This window comes from Oncorhynchus gorbuscha, unplaced genomic scaffold (assembly GCF_021184085.1).
Source record: "Oncorhynchus gorbuscha isolate QuinsamMale2020 ecotype Even-year unplaced genomic scaffold, OgorEven_v1.0 Un_scaffold_3532, whole genome shotgun sequence".
Lineage (NCBI taxonomy): Eukaryota > Metazoa > Chordata > Actinopteri > Salmoniformes > Salmonidae > Oncorhynchus > Oncorhynchus gorbuscha.
The window spans coordinates 124-15,396 of record NW_025747747.1 but is presented as its reverse complement, the minus strand read 5'-3'; the positions used below and the strand labels follow the sequence as shown (position 1 = coordinate 15,396).

The 15,273-nt window shown below is 44.8% G+C and overlaps 2 protein-coding genes across 2 annotated transcripts in view; both read left to right on the top strand.

The window, feature by feature from the left end:
- The window catches only part of LOC124027854, a 38,369-nt gene extending 28,334 nt beyond the window's left edge, over positions 1-10,035 (top strand). Inside the window, exons 5-8 of the mRNA XM_046340104.1 lie at positions 623-739; positions 3,851-3,967; positions 4,401-4,502; positions 10,026-10,035. Coding sequence (XP_046196060.1) covers positions 623-739; positions 3,851-3,967; positions 4,401-4,502; positions 10,026-10,035 — 346 coding nt within the window. The remainder of the gene's footprint in view (positions 1-622; positions 740-3,850; positions 3,968-4,400; positions 4,503-10,025) is intronic.
- On the top strand, positions 10,007-13,722 carry LOC124027853 (NACHT, LRR and PYD domains-containing protein 3-like). The gene is made up of 4 exons (XM_046340103.1): positions 10,007-10,221; positions 10,596-12,393; positions 12,680-12,853; positions 13,482-13,722. Exons 1-4 carry the CDS (start codon positions 10,038-10,040, stop codon positions 13,705-13,707), a joined length of 2,382 nt encoding a protein of 793 aa, XP_046196059.1. The 5' UTR covers positions 10,007-10,037; the 3' UTR covers positions 13,708-13,722.
- Positions 13,723-15,273: the final 1,551 nt, after the last annotated feature.

Sequence of the window (15,273 nt, the reverse complement as noted above, 5' to 3'; positions counted from 1 at the left end):
CCAGGCCCTGGATAAAAACATATTCTGATTTCAAAACTAAATGTTTAAATACAGATCTTATCTTACTGTATTTAATAATGTTTTAAAAAAATGTTGTATATTGATGTCAAATGTATCATTTGTACAGTTCTTTATGAAACTCTGTAAAACCTAGCAGTACTACTGATTTCTCTGAGAGTGAGGAAGATATTTATTATTACTGTATAAAACCTAGCAGAACTACTGATTTCACTGAGAATGAGAAAGATATATAATATTACTGTTTAAAACCTAGCAGTACTACTGATTTCTCTGAGAGTGAGGCAGATATATATTATTACTGTGTAAAACCTAGCAGTACTACTGATTTCTCTGAGAGTGAGGCAGATATATAGCTTTTAGCAAAATAAACATGATTATTTTTCTCTCTGAAATGAAACATCAAGTGAAAGACATTAAACAAATACATGTCTGTCATTGAACGACCACATGTCATGATTAGATAGTGAAAAAAACATCTCATTCATCATTTCTATAAACAATAAAAGCTCATTTACGAACATTTCTGAAAAGTGACATATAGCGTTTTGGAATCTGAGCTCAGAGTAGATGAGATGTAATGCTTGTCTCTGTTGTGTTGAAGACCAATCAAGCAGGAGAGACCAGCCTCCCCTGTTCCCAGCTGTGTGTCCATGAAGAGTGACTGGTCTATGGAACATGCTATAGAGTTTAGAGAGGGATACCTTTCTACTGAACAAAGGTAAGAAGAACTCATGGGTCCTGGTCAGTGAGTTAAACAACACTGTCTCTTGTCATTTCTCCTCCCATTTTCCCATTTATTGTTGTTGTTTTCATAATCCATAGGCTCATCCTTTTGTCCATTTCCATAGTCCTAAAACAATATTAAACAAACACAACATTCCCTGTGTGTGTGTGTGTGTGTGTGTGTGTGTGTGTGTGTGTGTGTGTGTGTGTGTGTGTGTGTGTGTGTGTGTGTGTGTGTGTGTGTGTGTGTGTGTGTGTGTGTGTGTGTGCACTCCCTGGATGTGGAGATGTAAACTCTATCCAGATTGCGTAGTCACTTTTACCCCTACCTACATGTGGATATTACCTCAATTATAGTCTCATTATTACCTCAACTGCCTGGTACCCTGCACATTGACTCAGTACTGGTACTCCTTATAGTCTCATTATTACCTCAACTACATGGTACCCTGCACATTGACTCAGTACTGGTACTCCTTATAGTCTCATTATTACCTCAACTACCTGGTACCCTGCACATTGACTCAGTACTGGTACTCCTTATAGCCTCATTATTACCTCAACTACCTGGTACCCTGCACATTGACTCAGTACTGGTACTCCTTATAGTCTCATTATTACCTCAACTACCTGGTAACCTCATTATTACCTCAATTACCTGGTACCCTGCACATTTACTCAGTACTGGTATTCCTTATAGCCTCATTATTCCGGTCGGTAACATTTGAGAGTGAGGCAAATATATAGCATTTTGCGGAAAAAAAACATGATTATTTGTTTCTCTGAAATGAAGACATCAAGTGATTTTAAACAAATACTTATCTGTCATTGAACAATCCCATGATTAGCTAGTGAACAATCCCATGATTAGCTAGTGAACAATCCCATGATTAACTAGTGAACAATCCCATGATTAGATAGTGAACAACCCCATGATTAGATAGTGAACAACCCCATGATTAACTAGTGAACAATCCCATGATTAACTAGTGAACAACCCCATGATTAGATAGTGAACAATCCCATGATTAGATAGTGAACAACCCCATGATTAGATAGTGAACAACCCCATGATTAACTAGTGAACAACCCCATGATTAGCTAGTGAACAACCCCATGATTAGATAGTGAACAATCCCATGATTAGATAGTGAACAACCCCATGATTAGATAGTGAACAACCCCATGCCATGATTAGATAGTGAACAACCCCATGATTAGATAGTGAACAACCCCATGATTAACTAGTGAACAACCCCATGATTAGCTAGTGAACAACCCCATGATTAGATAGTGAACAATCCCATGATTAGATAGTGAACAATCCCATGATTAGATAGTGAACAACCCCATGATTAGATAGTGAACAATCCCATGATTAGCTAGTGAACAATCCCATGATTAGATAGTGAACAATCCCATGATTAGATAGTGAACAACCCCATGATTAGATAGTGAACAACCCCATGATTAGATAGTGAACAACCCCATGATTAGATAGTGAATAACCCCATGATTAGCTAGTGAACAACCCCATGATTAGATAGTGAACAACCCCATGCCATGATTAGATAGTGAACAATCCCATGATTAGATAGTGAACAATCCCATGATTAGATAGTGAACAACCCCATGAATAGATAGTGAACAACCCCATGATTAGATAGTGAACAACCCCATGCCATGATTAGCTAGTGAACAACCCCATGAATAGATAGTGAACAATCCCATGATTAGCTAGTGAACAATCCCATGATTAGATAGAGAACAACCCCATGATTAGATAGTGAACAATCCCATGATTAGATAGTGAACAATCCCATGATTAGATAGTGAACAATCCCATGATTAGATAGTGAACAATCCCATGATTAGATAGTGAACAATCCCATGATTAGATAGTGAACAACCCCATGCCATGATTAGATAGTGAACAATCCCATGATTAGATAGTGAACAGCCCCATGATTAGATAGTGAACAACCCCATGATTAGATAGTGAACAATCCCATGATTAGATAGTGAACAACCCCATGATTAGATAGTGAACAACCCCATGATTAGATAGTGAACAACCCCATGATTAGATAGTGAACAACCCCATGATTAGATAGTGAACAACCCCATGCCGTGATTAGATAGTGAACAACCCCATGCCATGATTAGATAGTGAACAACCCCATGATTAGATAGTGAACAACCCCATGATTAGATAGTGAACAACCCCATGCCATGATTAGATAGTGAACAACCCCATGCCATGATTAGATAGTGAACAACCCCATGATTAGAGAGTGAACAACCCCATGCCATGATTAGATAGTGAACAACCCCATGATTAGATAGTGAACAACCCCATGCCATGATTAGATAGTGAACAACCCCATGATTAGATAGTGAACAACCCCATGATTAGATAGTGAACAACCCCATGATTAGATAGTGAACAACCCCATGATTAGATAGTGAACAACCCCATGATTAGATAGTGAACAATCCCATGATTAGATAGTGAACAACCCCATGATTAGATAGTGAACAACCCCATGCCATGATTAGATAGTGAACAACCCCATGCCATGATTAGATAGTGAACAACCCCATGCCATGATTAGATAGTGAACAACCCCATGCCATGATTAGATAGTGAACAACCCCATGATTAGATAGTGAACAACCCCATGATTAGATAGTGAACAACCCCATGATTAGATAGTGAACAATCCCATGATTAGATAGTGAACAATCCCATGATTAGATAGTGAACAACCCCATGATTAGATAGTGAACAACCCCATGATTAGATAGTGAACAACCCCATGATTAGATAGTGAACAACCCCATGCCGTGATTAGATAGTGAACAACCCCATGCCATGATTAGATAGTGAACAACCCCATGATTAGATAGTGAACAACCCCATGCCATGATTAGATAGAGAAAAAACACACCAATCTCTTTCAGAAATGCTTTGAACAATAAAAGCTAATTTACTAACATTTCTGAAAAGTGATATATAGTGTTTTGGAATGAAACTCTTCTTATGTTTCCCCATCTGAGCTCAGAGTAGATGAGAGATGTCATGTTTGTCTCTGTTGTGTTGAAGACCAATCAGGCAGGAGAGACCAGCCTCCCCTGTTCCCAGCTGTGTGTCCATGAAGAGTGACTGGTCTATGGAACATCCTATAGAGTTTAGAGAGGGATACTTTTCTACTGAACAAAGGTAAGAAGAACTCATGGGTCCTGGTCAGTGAGTTAAACAACACTGTCTCTAGTCATTTCTCCTCCCATTTTCCCATTTATTGTTGTTGTTTTCATAATCCATAGGCTCATCCTTTTGTCCATTTTCATAGTCCTAAAACAATATTAAACAAACACAACATTCCCTCCCTGTGTGTGTGTGTGTGTGTGTGTGTGTGTGTGTGTGTGTGTGTGTGTGTGTGTGTGTGTGTGTGTGTGTGTGTGTGTGTGTGTGTGTGTGTGTGTGTGTGTGTGTGTGTGTGTGTGTGTGTGTGTGTGTGTGTGTGTGTGTGTGTGTGTGTGTGTGTGTGTGTGTGTGTGTGTGTGTGTGTGTGTGTGTGTGTGTGTGTGTGTGTGTGTGTGTGTGTGTGTGTACTCCCTGGATGAGGAGATGTAATCTCATGCTTTGTCCACAGAAACCAACAGGAGAGATCAGAGTCAGAGATTCTCAGTGGTCAGTCTTCCCAGAGTCATCAAACAGACCTGGCCTCCATATTCAGTGTATGTGGTCCTGTTATGTACATTTGTTTTTGTTTACCTCAAGCAAAGTTGATCTGTCAATCATTCATTAATGCGTTAATGAGAAAGCATTTATTCTCTTGCTTAACTTATTGTCATGTTTGTCATTTATTGTCATGTCTTGTCCCTGTGCTCCCCATGCTATTCGTTTCCCTCTGCTGGTCTTGTTTGGTTCTATCCTTCTCTCTCCCCCTCCCTCTCTCACTCTCTCGCTCTCTCTTCTCTCTGTCGTTCCGTTCCTGCTCCCAGCTGTTCCTATTCCCCTAATCATCATTTAGTCTTCCCACACCTGTTCCCGATCCTTTCCCCTGATTAGACTCCCTATTTATTCCTTTGTGATCCGTTCCTGTTCCGTCGGTTCCTCGTATTGTATTCACCATGTTGTGATTGCGTTTCGCCCTGTCCTGTCGTGTTTTTTGCCGTGATTGTGTATCACCCTGTCCTGTCGTGTTTTGTGCCTTCATCAGACGCTGCGTGTGAGCAGGTGTCTCAGTCGACTACGGCCTGCGCCTACCCGAAGCGACCTGCAGTCTGTGGCCGCTTCTCCAGTTGTTTTCCCCTCTACAAATCTAGAGGATGTCAGTTATTCCGTTTTGAACATTATTAAACTCTGTTTCTGTTAAGTCGCTTTTGGGTCCTCTTTTACCTGCATGACAGAAGGAACCGACCAAGGAATGGACCCAGCGACTTCAGACGCTCGTTACACTGCCGTCGAGTTCCAAGGAGCCATGCTCGGCAGACACGAGCAGGAATTGTCTGCTGCTCGCCATGCCGTGGAGAACCTGGCCGCTCAGGTTTCCGACCTCTCTGGACAGTTCCAGAGTCTACGTCTCGTGCCACCTGTTACTCCCTGGCCTGCCGAGCCTCCAGAACCCAGGGTTAATAACCCACCTTGCTACTCCGGGCAGCCCACTGAGTGCCGCTCCTTTCTCACGCAGTGTGAGATTGTGTTCTCTCTCCAACCCCACACATACTCTAGAGAGAGAGCTCGGGTTGCTTACGTCATTTCACTCCTTACTGGCCGGGCTCGAGAATGGGGCACAGCTATCTGGGAGGCAAGGGCTGATTGCTCTAACAGATTCCAGAACTTTAAAGAGGAGATGATTCGGGTTTTTGACCGTTCAGTTTTTGGTGAGGAGGCTTCTAGGGCCCTGGCTTCCTTATGCCAAGGTGAACGGTCCATAACGGATTATTCCATTGAGTTTCGCACTCTTGCTGCCTCTAGTGAGTGGAACGAGCCGGCGCTGCTCGCTCGTTTTCTGGAGGGACTCCACGCAGCGGTTAAGGATGAGATTCTCTCCCGGGAGGTTCCTTCAGATGTGGACTCTTTGATTGCTCTCGCCATCCGCATAGAACGACGGGTAGATCTTCGTCACCGGGCTCGTGGAAGAGAGCTCGCATCAACGGTGTTTCCCTGCTCCGCATCGCAACCATCTCCCTCCTCTGGCTTTGAGACTGAGCCCATGCAGCTGGGAGGGATTCGCATCTCGAATAAGGAGAGGGAACAGAGGATCACCAACCGCCTGTGCCTCTATTGCGGAGTTGCTGGACATTTTGTTATTTCATGTCCAGTAAAGGCCAGAGCCCATCAGTAAGCGGAGGGCTACTGGTGAGCGCTACTACTCAGGTCCCTTCATCTAGATCTTGTACTACTATGTCGGTCCATCTACGCTGGACCGGTTCGGGTGCTACATGCAGTGCTTTGATTGACTCTGGGGCTGAGGGTTGTTTCATGGACGAAGCATGGGCTCGGAAACATAACATTCCTTTCAGACCGTTAGACAGGCCTACGCCCATGTTTGCCTTAGATGGTAGTCATCTTCCCAGTATCAAATTTGAGACACTACCTTTAACTCTCACAGTATCTGGTAACCACAGTGAGACTATGTCTTTTTTGATTTTCCGTTCACCGTTTACACCTGTTGTTTTGGGTCACCCCTGGCTTGTATGTCATAATCCTTCTATTAATTGGTCTAGTAATTCTATCCTATCCTGGAACGTTTCTTGTCATGTGAAGTGTTTAATGTCTGCCATCCCTCCCATTTCTTCTGTCCCTACTTCTCAGGAGGAACCTGGCGATTTGACAGGAGTGCCGGAGGAATATCATGATCTGCGCACGGTCTTCAGTCGGTCCCGAGCCAACTCCCTTCCTCCTCACCGGTCGTATGATTGTAGTATTGATCTCCTTCCGGGGACCACTCCTCCTCGAGGTAGACTATACTCTCTGTCGGCTCCCGAACGTAAGGCTCTCGAGGATTATTTGTCTGTGTCTCTTGACGCCGGTACCATAGTGCCTTCTTCCTCTCCGGCCGGGGCGGGGTTCTTTTTGTTAAGAAGAAGGACGGTACTCTGCGCCCCTGCGTGGATTATCGAGGGCTGAATGACATAACGGTTAAGAATCGTTATCCGCTTCCCCTTATGTCATCAGCCTTCGAGATTCTGCAGGGAGCCAGGTGCTTTACTAAGTTGGACCTTCGTAACGCTTACCATCTCGTGCGCATCAGAGAGGGGGACGAGTGGAAAACGGCGTTTAATACTCCGTTAGGGCATTTTGAGTACCGGGTTCTGCCGTTCGGTCTCGCCAATGCGCCAGCTGTTTTTCAGGCATTAGTTAATGATGTTCTGAGAGACATGCTGAACATTTTTGTTTTTGTCTATCTTGACGATATCCTGATTTTTCTCCGTCACTCGAGATTCATGTTCAGCACGTTCGACGTGTTCTACAGCGCCTTTTAGAGAATTGTCTCTACGTAAAGGCTGAGAAGTGCTCTTTTCATGTCTCCTCCGTTACTTTTCTCGGTTCCGTTATTTCCGCTGAAGGCATTCAGATGGATTCCGCTAAGGTCCAAGCTGTCAGTGATTGGCCCGTTCCAAGGTCACGTGTCGAGTTGCAGCGCTTTTTAGGTTTCGCTAATTTCTATCGGCGTTTCATTCGTAATTTCGGTCAAGTTGCTGCCCCTCTCACAGCTCTTACTTCTGTCAAGACGTGTTTTAAGTGGTCCGGTTCCGCCCAGGGAGCTTTTGATCTTCTAAAAGAACGTTTTACGTCCGCTCCTATCCTCGTTACTCCTGACGTCACTAGACAATTCATTGTCGAGGTTGACGCTTCAGAGGTAGGCGTGGGAGCCATTCTATCCCAGCGCTTCCAGTCTGACGATAAGGTTCATCCTTGCGCTTATTTTTCTCATCGCCTGTCGCCATCTGAGCGCAACTATGATGTGGGTAACCGTGAACTGCTCGCCATCCGCTTAGCCCTAGGCGAATGGCGACAGTGGTTGGAGGGGGCGACCGTTCCTTTGTCGTTTGGACAGACCATAAGAACCTTGAGTACATCCGTTCTGCCAAACGACTTAATGCCCGTCAAGCTCGTTGGGCGTTGTTTTTCGCTCGTTTCGAGTTTGTGATTTCTTACCGTCCGGGTAGCAAGAACACCAAGCCTGATGCCTTATCCCGTCTGTTTAGTTCTTCTGTGGCTTCTACTGATCCCGAGGGATTCTTCCTTATGGGCGTGTTGTCGGGTTAACAGTCTGGGGAATTGAAAGACAGGTTAAGCAAGCACTCACGCACACTGCGTCGCCGCGCGCTTGTCCTAGTAACCTCCTTTTCGTTCCTGTTTCCACTCGTCTGGCTGTTCTTCAGTGGGCTCACTCTGCCAAGTTAGCGGGTCATCCCGGTGTTCGAGGCACTCTTGCGTCTATTCGCCAGCGCTTTTGGTGGCCGACTCAGGAGCGTGACACGCGCCGTTTCGTGGCTGCCTGTTCGGACTGCGCGCAGACTAAGTCGGGTAACTCCCCTCCTGCCGGTCGTCTCAGACCGCTCCCCATTCCTTCTCGACCATGGTCTCACATTGCCTTAGACTTCATTACCGGTCTGCCTTTGTCTGCGGGGAAGACTGTGATTCTGACGGTTGTCGATAGGTTCTCTAAGGCGGCACATTTCATTCCCCTCGCTAAACTTCCTTCCGCTAAGGAGACGGCACAAATCATTATTGAGAATGTATTCAGAATTCATGGCCTCCCGTTAGACGCCGTTTCAGACAGAGGTCCGCAATTCACGTCACAGTTTTGGAGGGAGTTCTGTCGTTTGATTGGTGCGTCCGTCAGTCTCTCTTCCGGGTTTCATCCCCAGTCTAACGGTCAAGCAGAGAGGGCCAATCAGACGATTGGTCGCATACTACGCAGCCTTTCTTTCAGAAACCCTGCGTCTTGGGCAGAACAGCTCCCCTGGGCAGAATACGCTCACAATTCGCTTCCTTCGTCTGCTACCGGGTTATCTCCGTTTCAGAGTAGTCTGGGTTACCAGCCTCCTCTGTTCTCATCCCAGCTTGCCGAGTCCAGCGTTCCCTCCGCTCAAGCGTTTGTCCAACGTTGTGAGCGCACCTGGAGGAGGGTGAGGTCTGCACTTTGCCGTTACAGGGCACAGACGGTGAGAGCCGCCAATAAACGCAGGATTAAGAGTCCAAGGTATTGTTGCGGCCAGAGAGTGTGGCTTTCCACTCGCAACCTTCCTCTTACGACAGCTTCTCGTAAGTTGACTCCGCGGTTCATTGGTCCGTTCCGTGTCTCCCAGGTCGTCAATCCTGTCGCTGTGCGACTGCTTCTTCCGCGACATCTTCGTCGCGTCCATCCTGTCTTCCATGTCTCCTGTGTTAAGCCCTTTCTTCGCACCCCCGTTCGTCTTCCCTCCCCCCTCCCGTCCTTGTCGAGAGCGCACCTATTTACAAGGTACATAAAATTATGGACATGCGTTCTCGGGGACGGGGTCACCAATACCTAGTGGATTGGGAGGGTTACGGTCCTGAGGAGAGGAGTTGGGTTCCGTCTCGGGACGTGCTGGACCGTTCGCTCATCGATGATTTCCTCCGTTGCCGCCAGGATTCCTCCTCGAGTGCGCCAGGAGGCGCTCGGTGAGTGGGGGGGTACTGTCATGTTTGTCATTTATTGTCATGTCTTGTCCCTGTGCTCCCCATGCTATTCGTTTCCCTCTGCTGGTCTTGTTTGGTTCTATCCTTCTCTCTCCCCCTCCCTCTCTCACTCTCTCGCTCTCTCTTCTCTCTGTCGTTCCGTTCCTGCTCCCAGCTGTTCCTATTCCCCTAATCATCATTTAGTCTTCCCACACCTGTTCCCGATCCTTTCCCCTGATTAGACTCCCTATTTATTCCTTTGTGATCCGTTCCTGTTCCGTCGGTTCCTCGTATTGTATTCACCATGTTGTGATTGCGTTTCGCCCTGTCCTGTCGTGTTTTTTGCCGTGATTGTGTATCACCCTGTCCTGTCGTGTTTTGTGCCTTCATCAGACGCTGCGTGTGAGCAGGTGTCTCAGTCGACTACGGCCTGCGCCTACCCGAAGCGACCTGCAGTCTGTGGCCGCTTCTCCAGTTGTTTTCCCCTCTACAAATCTAGAGGATGTCAGTTATTCCGTTTTGAACATTATTAAACTCTGTTTCTGTTAAGTCGCTTTTGGGTCCTCTTTTACCTGCATGACACTTATTTACTTTATTTAAAATTCTGACATTTGTGAAGAACGAGCTGAAGATGTTCAAGAGGATTCTTAGTCCAGAACTCCCAGAAGGCTTTGAGAGTCAGAAGCAGGATAAGGAAGTGGTGGATGCTGAAGTTGAGAAGCAGGAGAGCAGTGCCAGAGAGGGGGCTCTGAAGATCACACTGCACATCCTGAGAAAAATGAACCAGAAGGAGCTTGCTGACACACTGGAGAAATGTAAGATCTGTCTGCCTCATGTTGAATGATGTTTTATAACATTTAAAAGCTGTAGCTAAAGTACAGCTAAAGTAGCTGTGTAACTAAATGATATTGTAGCAGCCTTAACACAACACCTAGTGACCTCATCAAGTAGCAGCAGGGATGTGTTGTGTTGATTAATTTAGAGAAAGAGAGAACATTAATAATACCATCAATAATACCAATAATAATATAATCAGTCACACCAGTCTGTAACGCATTATGAAAACATTTACACATTTATACAGTCAGTTTAGAGAACACATTATTATAATGTACAACTTTATAACAGTCCTTCAATACTGTAGGTATTAAAACAGATATAATACTAATATCCTCTGTGTTATTTCTAGATTCAGATGATCTTGCTGTGATTTGCCAACGTGAACTCAAATCTAATCTAAAGAAGAAGTTTCAATGTGTATTTGAGGGGATCGCTCAACAAGGAAACCCAACACTTCTCAATAAGATCTACACAGAGCTCTACATCACAGAGGGTGGAACAGGAGAGGTCAATAATGAACATGAGCTGAGACAGATTGAGACAACAACCAGGAAACAAGCAAGACCAGAGACTCCAATCAAATGTAACGACATCTTCAAACCCTTAACTGGACAAGACAAACCTATCAGAACTGTGCTGACAAAGGGAGTCGCTGGCATTGGAAAAACAGTCTCTGTGCAGAAGTTCATTCTGGACTGGGCTGAAGGAAAAGCAAACCAGGATGTCCAATTCGTATTTTCATTCCCTTTCCGGGAGCTGAATTTGATGAAAGATGACAAACACACTTTCATTGAACTTCTTAATCACTTCTCAATGGAAACTAAACAATCAGGAATCTCCATCTACAACAAGTACAAAGTTCTGTTCATCTTTGATGGTCTGGATGAGTGCCGACTGCCCCTAGACTTCCAGAAGAACAAGATCTGTTGTGACGTCACAGAGTCAACCTCAGTGGATGTTCTGCTGACAAATCTCATCAAGGGAAATCTGCTTCCCTCTGCTCTCCTCTGGATAACTACCCGACCTGCAGCAGCCAATAAGATCCCTTCAGGGTGTGTTGAGCAGGTGACAGAGGTACAAGGGTTCAATGACCCGCAGAAGGAGGAGTACTTCAGGAAGAGATTCAGTGATGAGGACCTGGCCAGCAGAATCATCTCACACATAAAGACATCAAGGAGCCTCCACATCATGTGCCACATTCCAGTCTTCTGTTGGATTTCTGCTATAGTCCTTGAATACATGCTGAAACACAAGAGAGAAGAGATGCCCAAGACTCTGACTGAGATGTACACACACCTTGTGATGTTTTATACCAAACAGAAGAATGAAAAGTATCTTGAGAAAGAAGAGACAGGTCCACACTGGAATAAAGAGAGCATTCTGTCACTGGGAAAACTGGCTTTTCAGCAGCTTGTGAAGGGCAATCTGATTTTCTATGAAGAAGACCTGAAGGAGGCTGGCATTGATGTCAGTGAAGCCTCAGTGTACTCAGGATTGTGCACACAGCTCTTTAAAGAGGAATGTGGGCTGTACCAGGACAAGGTGTACTGTTTTGTTCATCTGAGCATTCAGGAGTTTCTGGCTGCTGTATATGTGTTCCTCTCATTCATCAACAACAATGAGAATCTAATGGACAAACTGAGAACAACGTCCTGGAACTTTTCTGTGAGGACCAAACAAAGGCGTAAAGTTACTGTCTACAAGAGTGCTGTGGATAAAGCCTTACAAAGTGAGACGGGAAACCTGGACCTGTTCCTCCGCTTCCTTCTGGGCCTCTCACTGGAGTCCAATCAGAAGCACTTACGAGGTCTACTGACAAAGACAAGAAGCAGCTCACAGAGCCATGAAGAAACAGTCAAGTACATCAAGAAGAAGATCAAGGAGAATCCCTCTCCAGAGAGGAGCATCAATCTGTTCCACTGTCTGAATGAACTGAAGGACCATTCTCTAGTGGAGGAGATCCAAAGCTACCTGAGATCAGGAAGTCTCTCAAAACCCAACCTGTCACCTGCACAGTGGTCAGCTCTGGTCTTTGTGTTGCTGACTTCAGAAAAGGAGCTGGATGTGTTTGACCTGAAGAAATACTCCAGATCAGAGGAAGGTCTTCTGAGGCTGCTGCCAGTGGTCAAAGCCTCCAGAGCTGTTCTGTGAGTAAATAAAATGACATTTAAGAACTAATCATCAGGAAGAAATATTCAGTTTAGAGAAAAATATGTATTATAATATGTATATAATATTATATTGAATAACATACTGAATTAATGCATTGATTTTCACATTAGTATAACAATATGACCACACAATTCTAGGAGACGGAAGATGAATCTATATGTTGTTTGAGAGAATAAACCAAATGCATCTGCCATTGTCCTTCTACACTACTGGTGTTAAATGAACAGTGTGTTTGTGAAGTCATGATGATCTCTTTGTCAGGCTGTCAGGCTGTGGAGTCACAGAGGAAGGCTGTGCTTCTCTGGTCTCAGCTCTGAGGTCAAACCCCTCACACCTGAGAGAGCTGGACCTGAGCTACAATCACCCAGGAGTCTCAGGAGTCAGACTGCTCTCTGCTGGACTGGACGATCCACACTGCAGACTGGAGAAACTCAAGTATGTAGAGGGTTTATGTCAATGTTCATATCAGACATGTTGGACTTATCAGGCTGGTTAAGACAAACATTCTGACCACCACTTGGACAAAGTTATATACTGTGTGTGTGTGTGTGTCCAGTGTGTGTCCTGTATCTGTCCATAGTGTTTGGCCATTGTGTGTGTCCTTTCACACATAGGACACCAACAGGACACACACACACACACACACACTGGACATACATAGGACACCAACAGGACACACACACACACACACACACACACACACACACACACACACACACACACACACACACACACACACACACACACACACACACACACACACACACACACACACACACACACACACACACACACACACACACACACACACACACACACACACACACTGGACACACATAGGACACCAACAGGACACACACACACACACACTGGACACAATATGTTGCTCATTACCTTCCACAGCAATAATCGTTTCACCACAGGGGTGTTGTGGTTAACTAACTAAATATTCTGTTAATTTTCACATATCAATCACAATTAAAGGTTCATTTTCCTTTTTCATGTACATTCTACTTGTGAAATGAACAGTGTGTTTGTGAAGTCATGATGATCTCTTTGTCAGGCTGTCAGGCTGTGGAGTCACAAAGGAAGGCTGTGCTTCTCTGGTCTCAGCTCTGGAGTCAAACCCCTCACACCTGAGAGAGCTGGACCTGAGTAACAATGACCTGAAGGATTCAGGAGTGAAGCTGCTCTCTGCTGGACTGGGGAATCCCCACTGTAAACTGGAGACTCTGAGGTCAGTATTATCAGATATGAAAGCACTTTATGTATGTAGTTCTCCCATTTGAAAAAGTCGTAATTATTCGGTTATATTCACTTATAGTGTATTAAAGTAGTCATACGTTTAGTATTTGGTCCCATATTCCATGCCTGCAGTGATTACATCAAGCTTGTGATTCTACTAACTTGTTGAATTAATTTGCAGTTTGTCTTGGTTGTGTTTGAGATGTTTTCCTCATAGAAACTGAATGGTGAATAATGTCCTGTCATTTTGGAGTCACTTCACTTGTATTGTCAGTAACAATAGAAGATGTTTCTGAACACTCCTACATTCATGTGGATGCTACTATGATGATGAATAATAACGAATGAATCGAGAATAATGATGAATGAGAAAGTTAGAGAGGCACAAAGATCAGACCCCCTCTGTTATTGGTAATGGTGAGAGGTTAGTATGTACTGTTGTAGCCTCTGTTATTGGTAATGGTGAGAGGTTAGCATGTTTTGTTGTAGTCTGTTATTGGTAATGGTGAGAGGTTAGTATGTTTTGTTGTAGTCTGTTATTGGTAATGGTGAGAGGTTAGCATGTTTTGTTGTAGCCTCAGTTATTGGTAATGGTGAGAGGTTAGCATGTTTTGTTGTAGTCTCTGTTATTGGTAATGGTGAGAGGTTAGCATGTTTTGTTGTATTCTCTGTTATTGGTAATGGTGAGAGGTTAGCATGTTTTGTTGCCACTATTTTCACCACCAAAGAATATCAGTGTGATTTTAATATGATGTGACTCTTTGCAGGCTGCCAGGCTGTGGAGTCACAGAGGAAGGCTGTGCTTCTCTGGTCTCAGCTCTGAGGTCAAACCCCTCACACCTGAGAGAGCTGGACCTGAGCTACAATCACCCAGGAGACTCAGGAGTCAGACTGCTCTCTGCTGGACTGGACGATCCACACTGCAGACTGGAGAAACTCAAGTATGTAGAGGGTTTATGTCAATATTCATATCAAACCTATAACATAACTCATGCAAATAGTGCATAAACCCACTGTAAAGGGGGGGGGCAGGAAAAGGGGCTGAGCTGGACCCAAGGAAAGAAACAAATATCCCAAAACACCCCAAAGCTAGACGAGCCTACTTCAATACAGCTAACTAACTAACCAAAAATACAGGGGATACAGTGTAACTAGTGACTAGTGTTCTTAGACAAAGATTACCTACGGGTAGCCCAACAAACTAACGGGTAGTGTATGCCCATGGGCAACTTGTCTTGGTTCCTCCTTTTCAAACAAACAGTCCTGAATAATGCATCATTCACATAATTCACATAATTCACATAATTCACATAATTCACAGAGATCGAGACACAGGGAGATCGAGACACAGAGAGATCGAGACACAGAGAGATCGAGACACAGGGAGATCGAGACACAGAGAGATCGAGACACAGAGAGATCGAGACACAGAGAGATCGAGACACAGGGAGATCGAGACACAGGGAGATTGAGACACAGAGAGATTGAGACACAGGGAGATCGAGACACAGGGAGATCGAGACACAGGGAGATTGAGACACAGGGAGATTGAGACACAGAGAGATTGAGACACAGGGAGATTGAGACACAGGGAGATTGAGACACAGGGA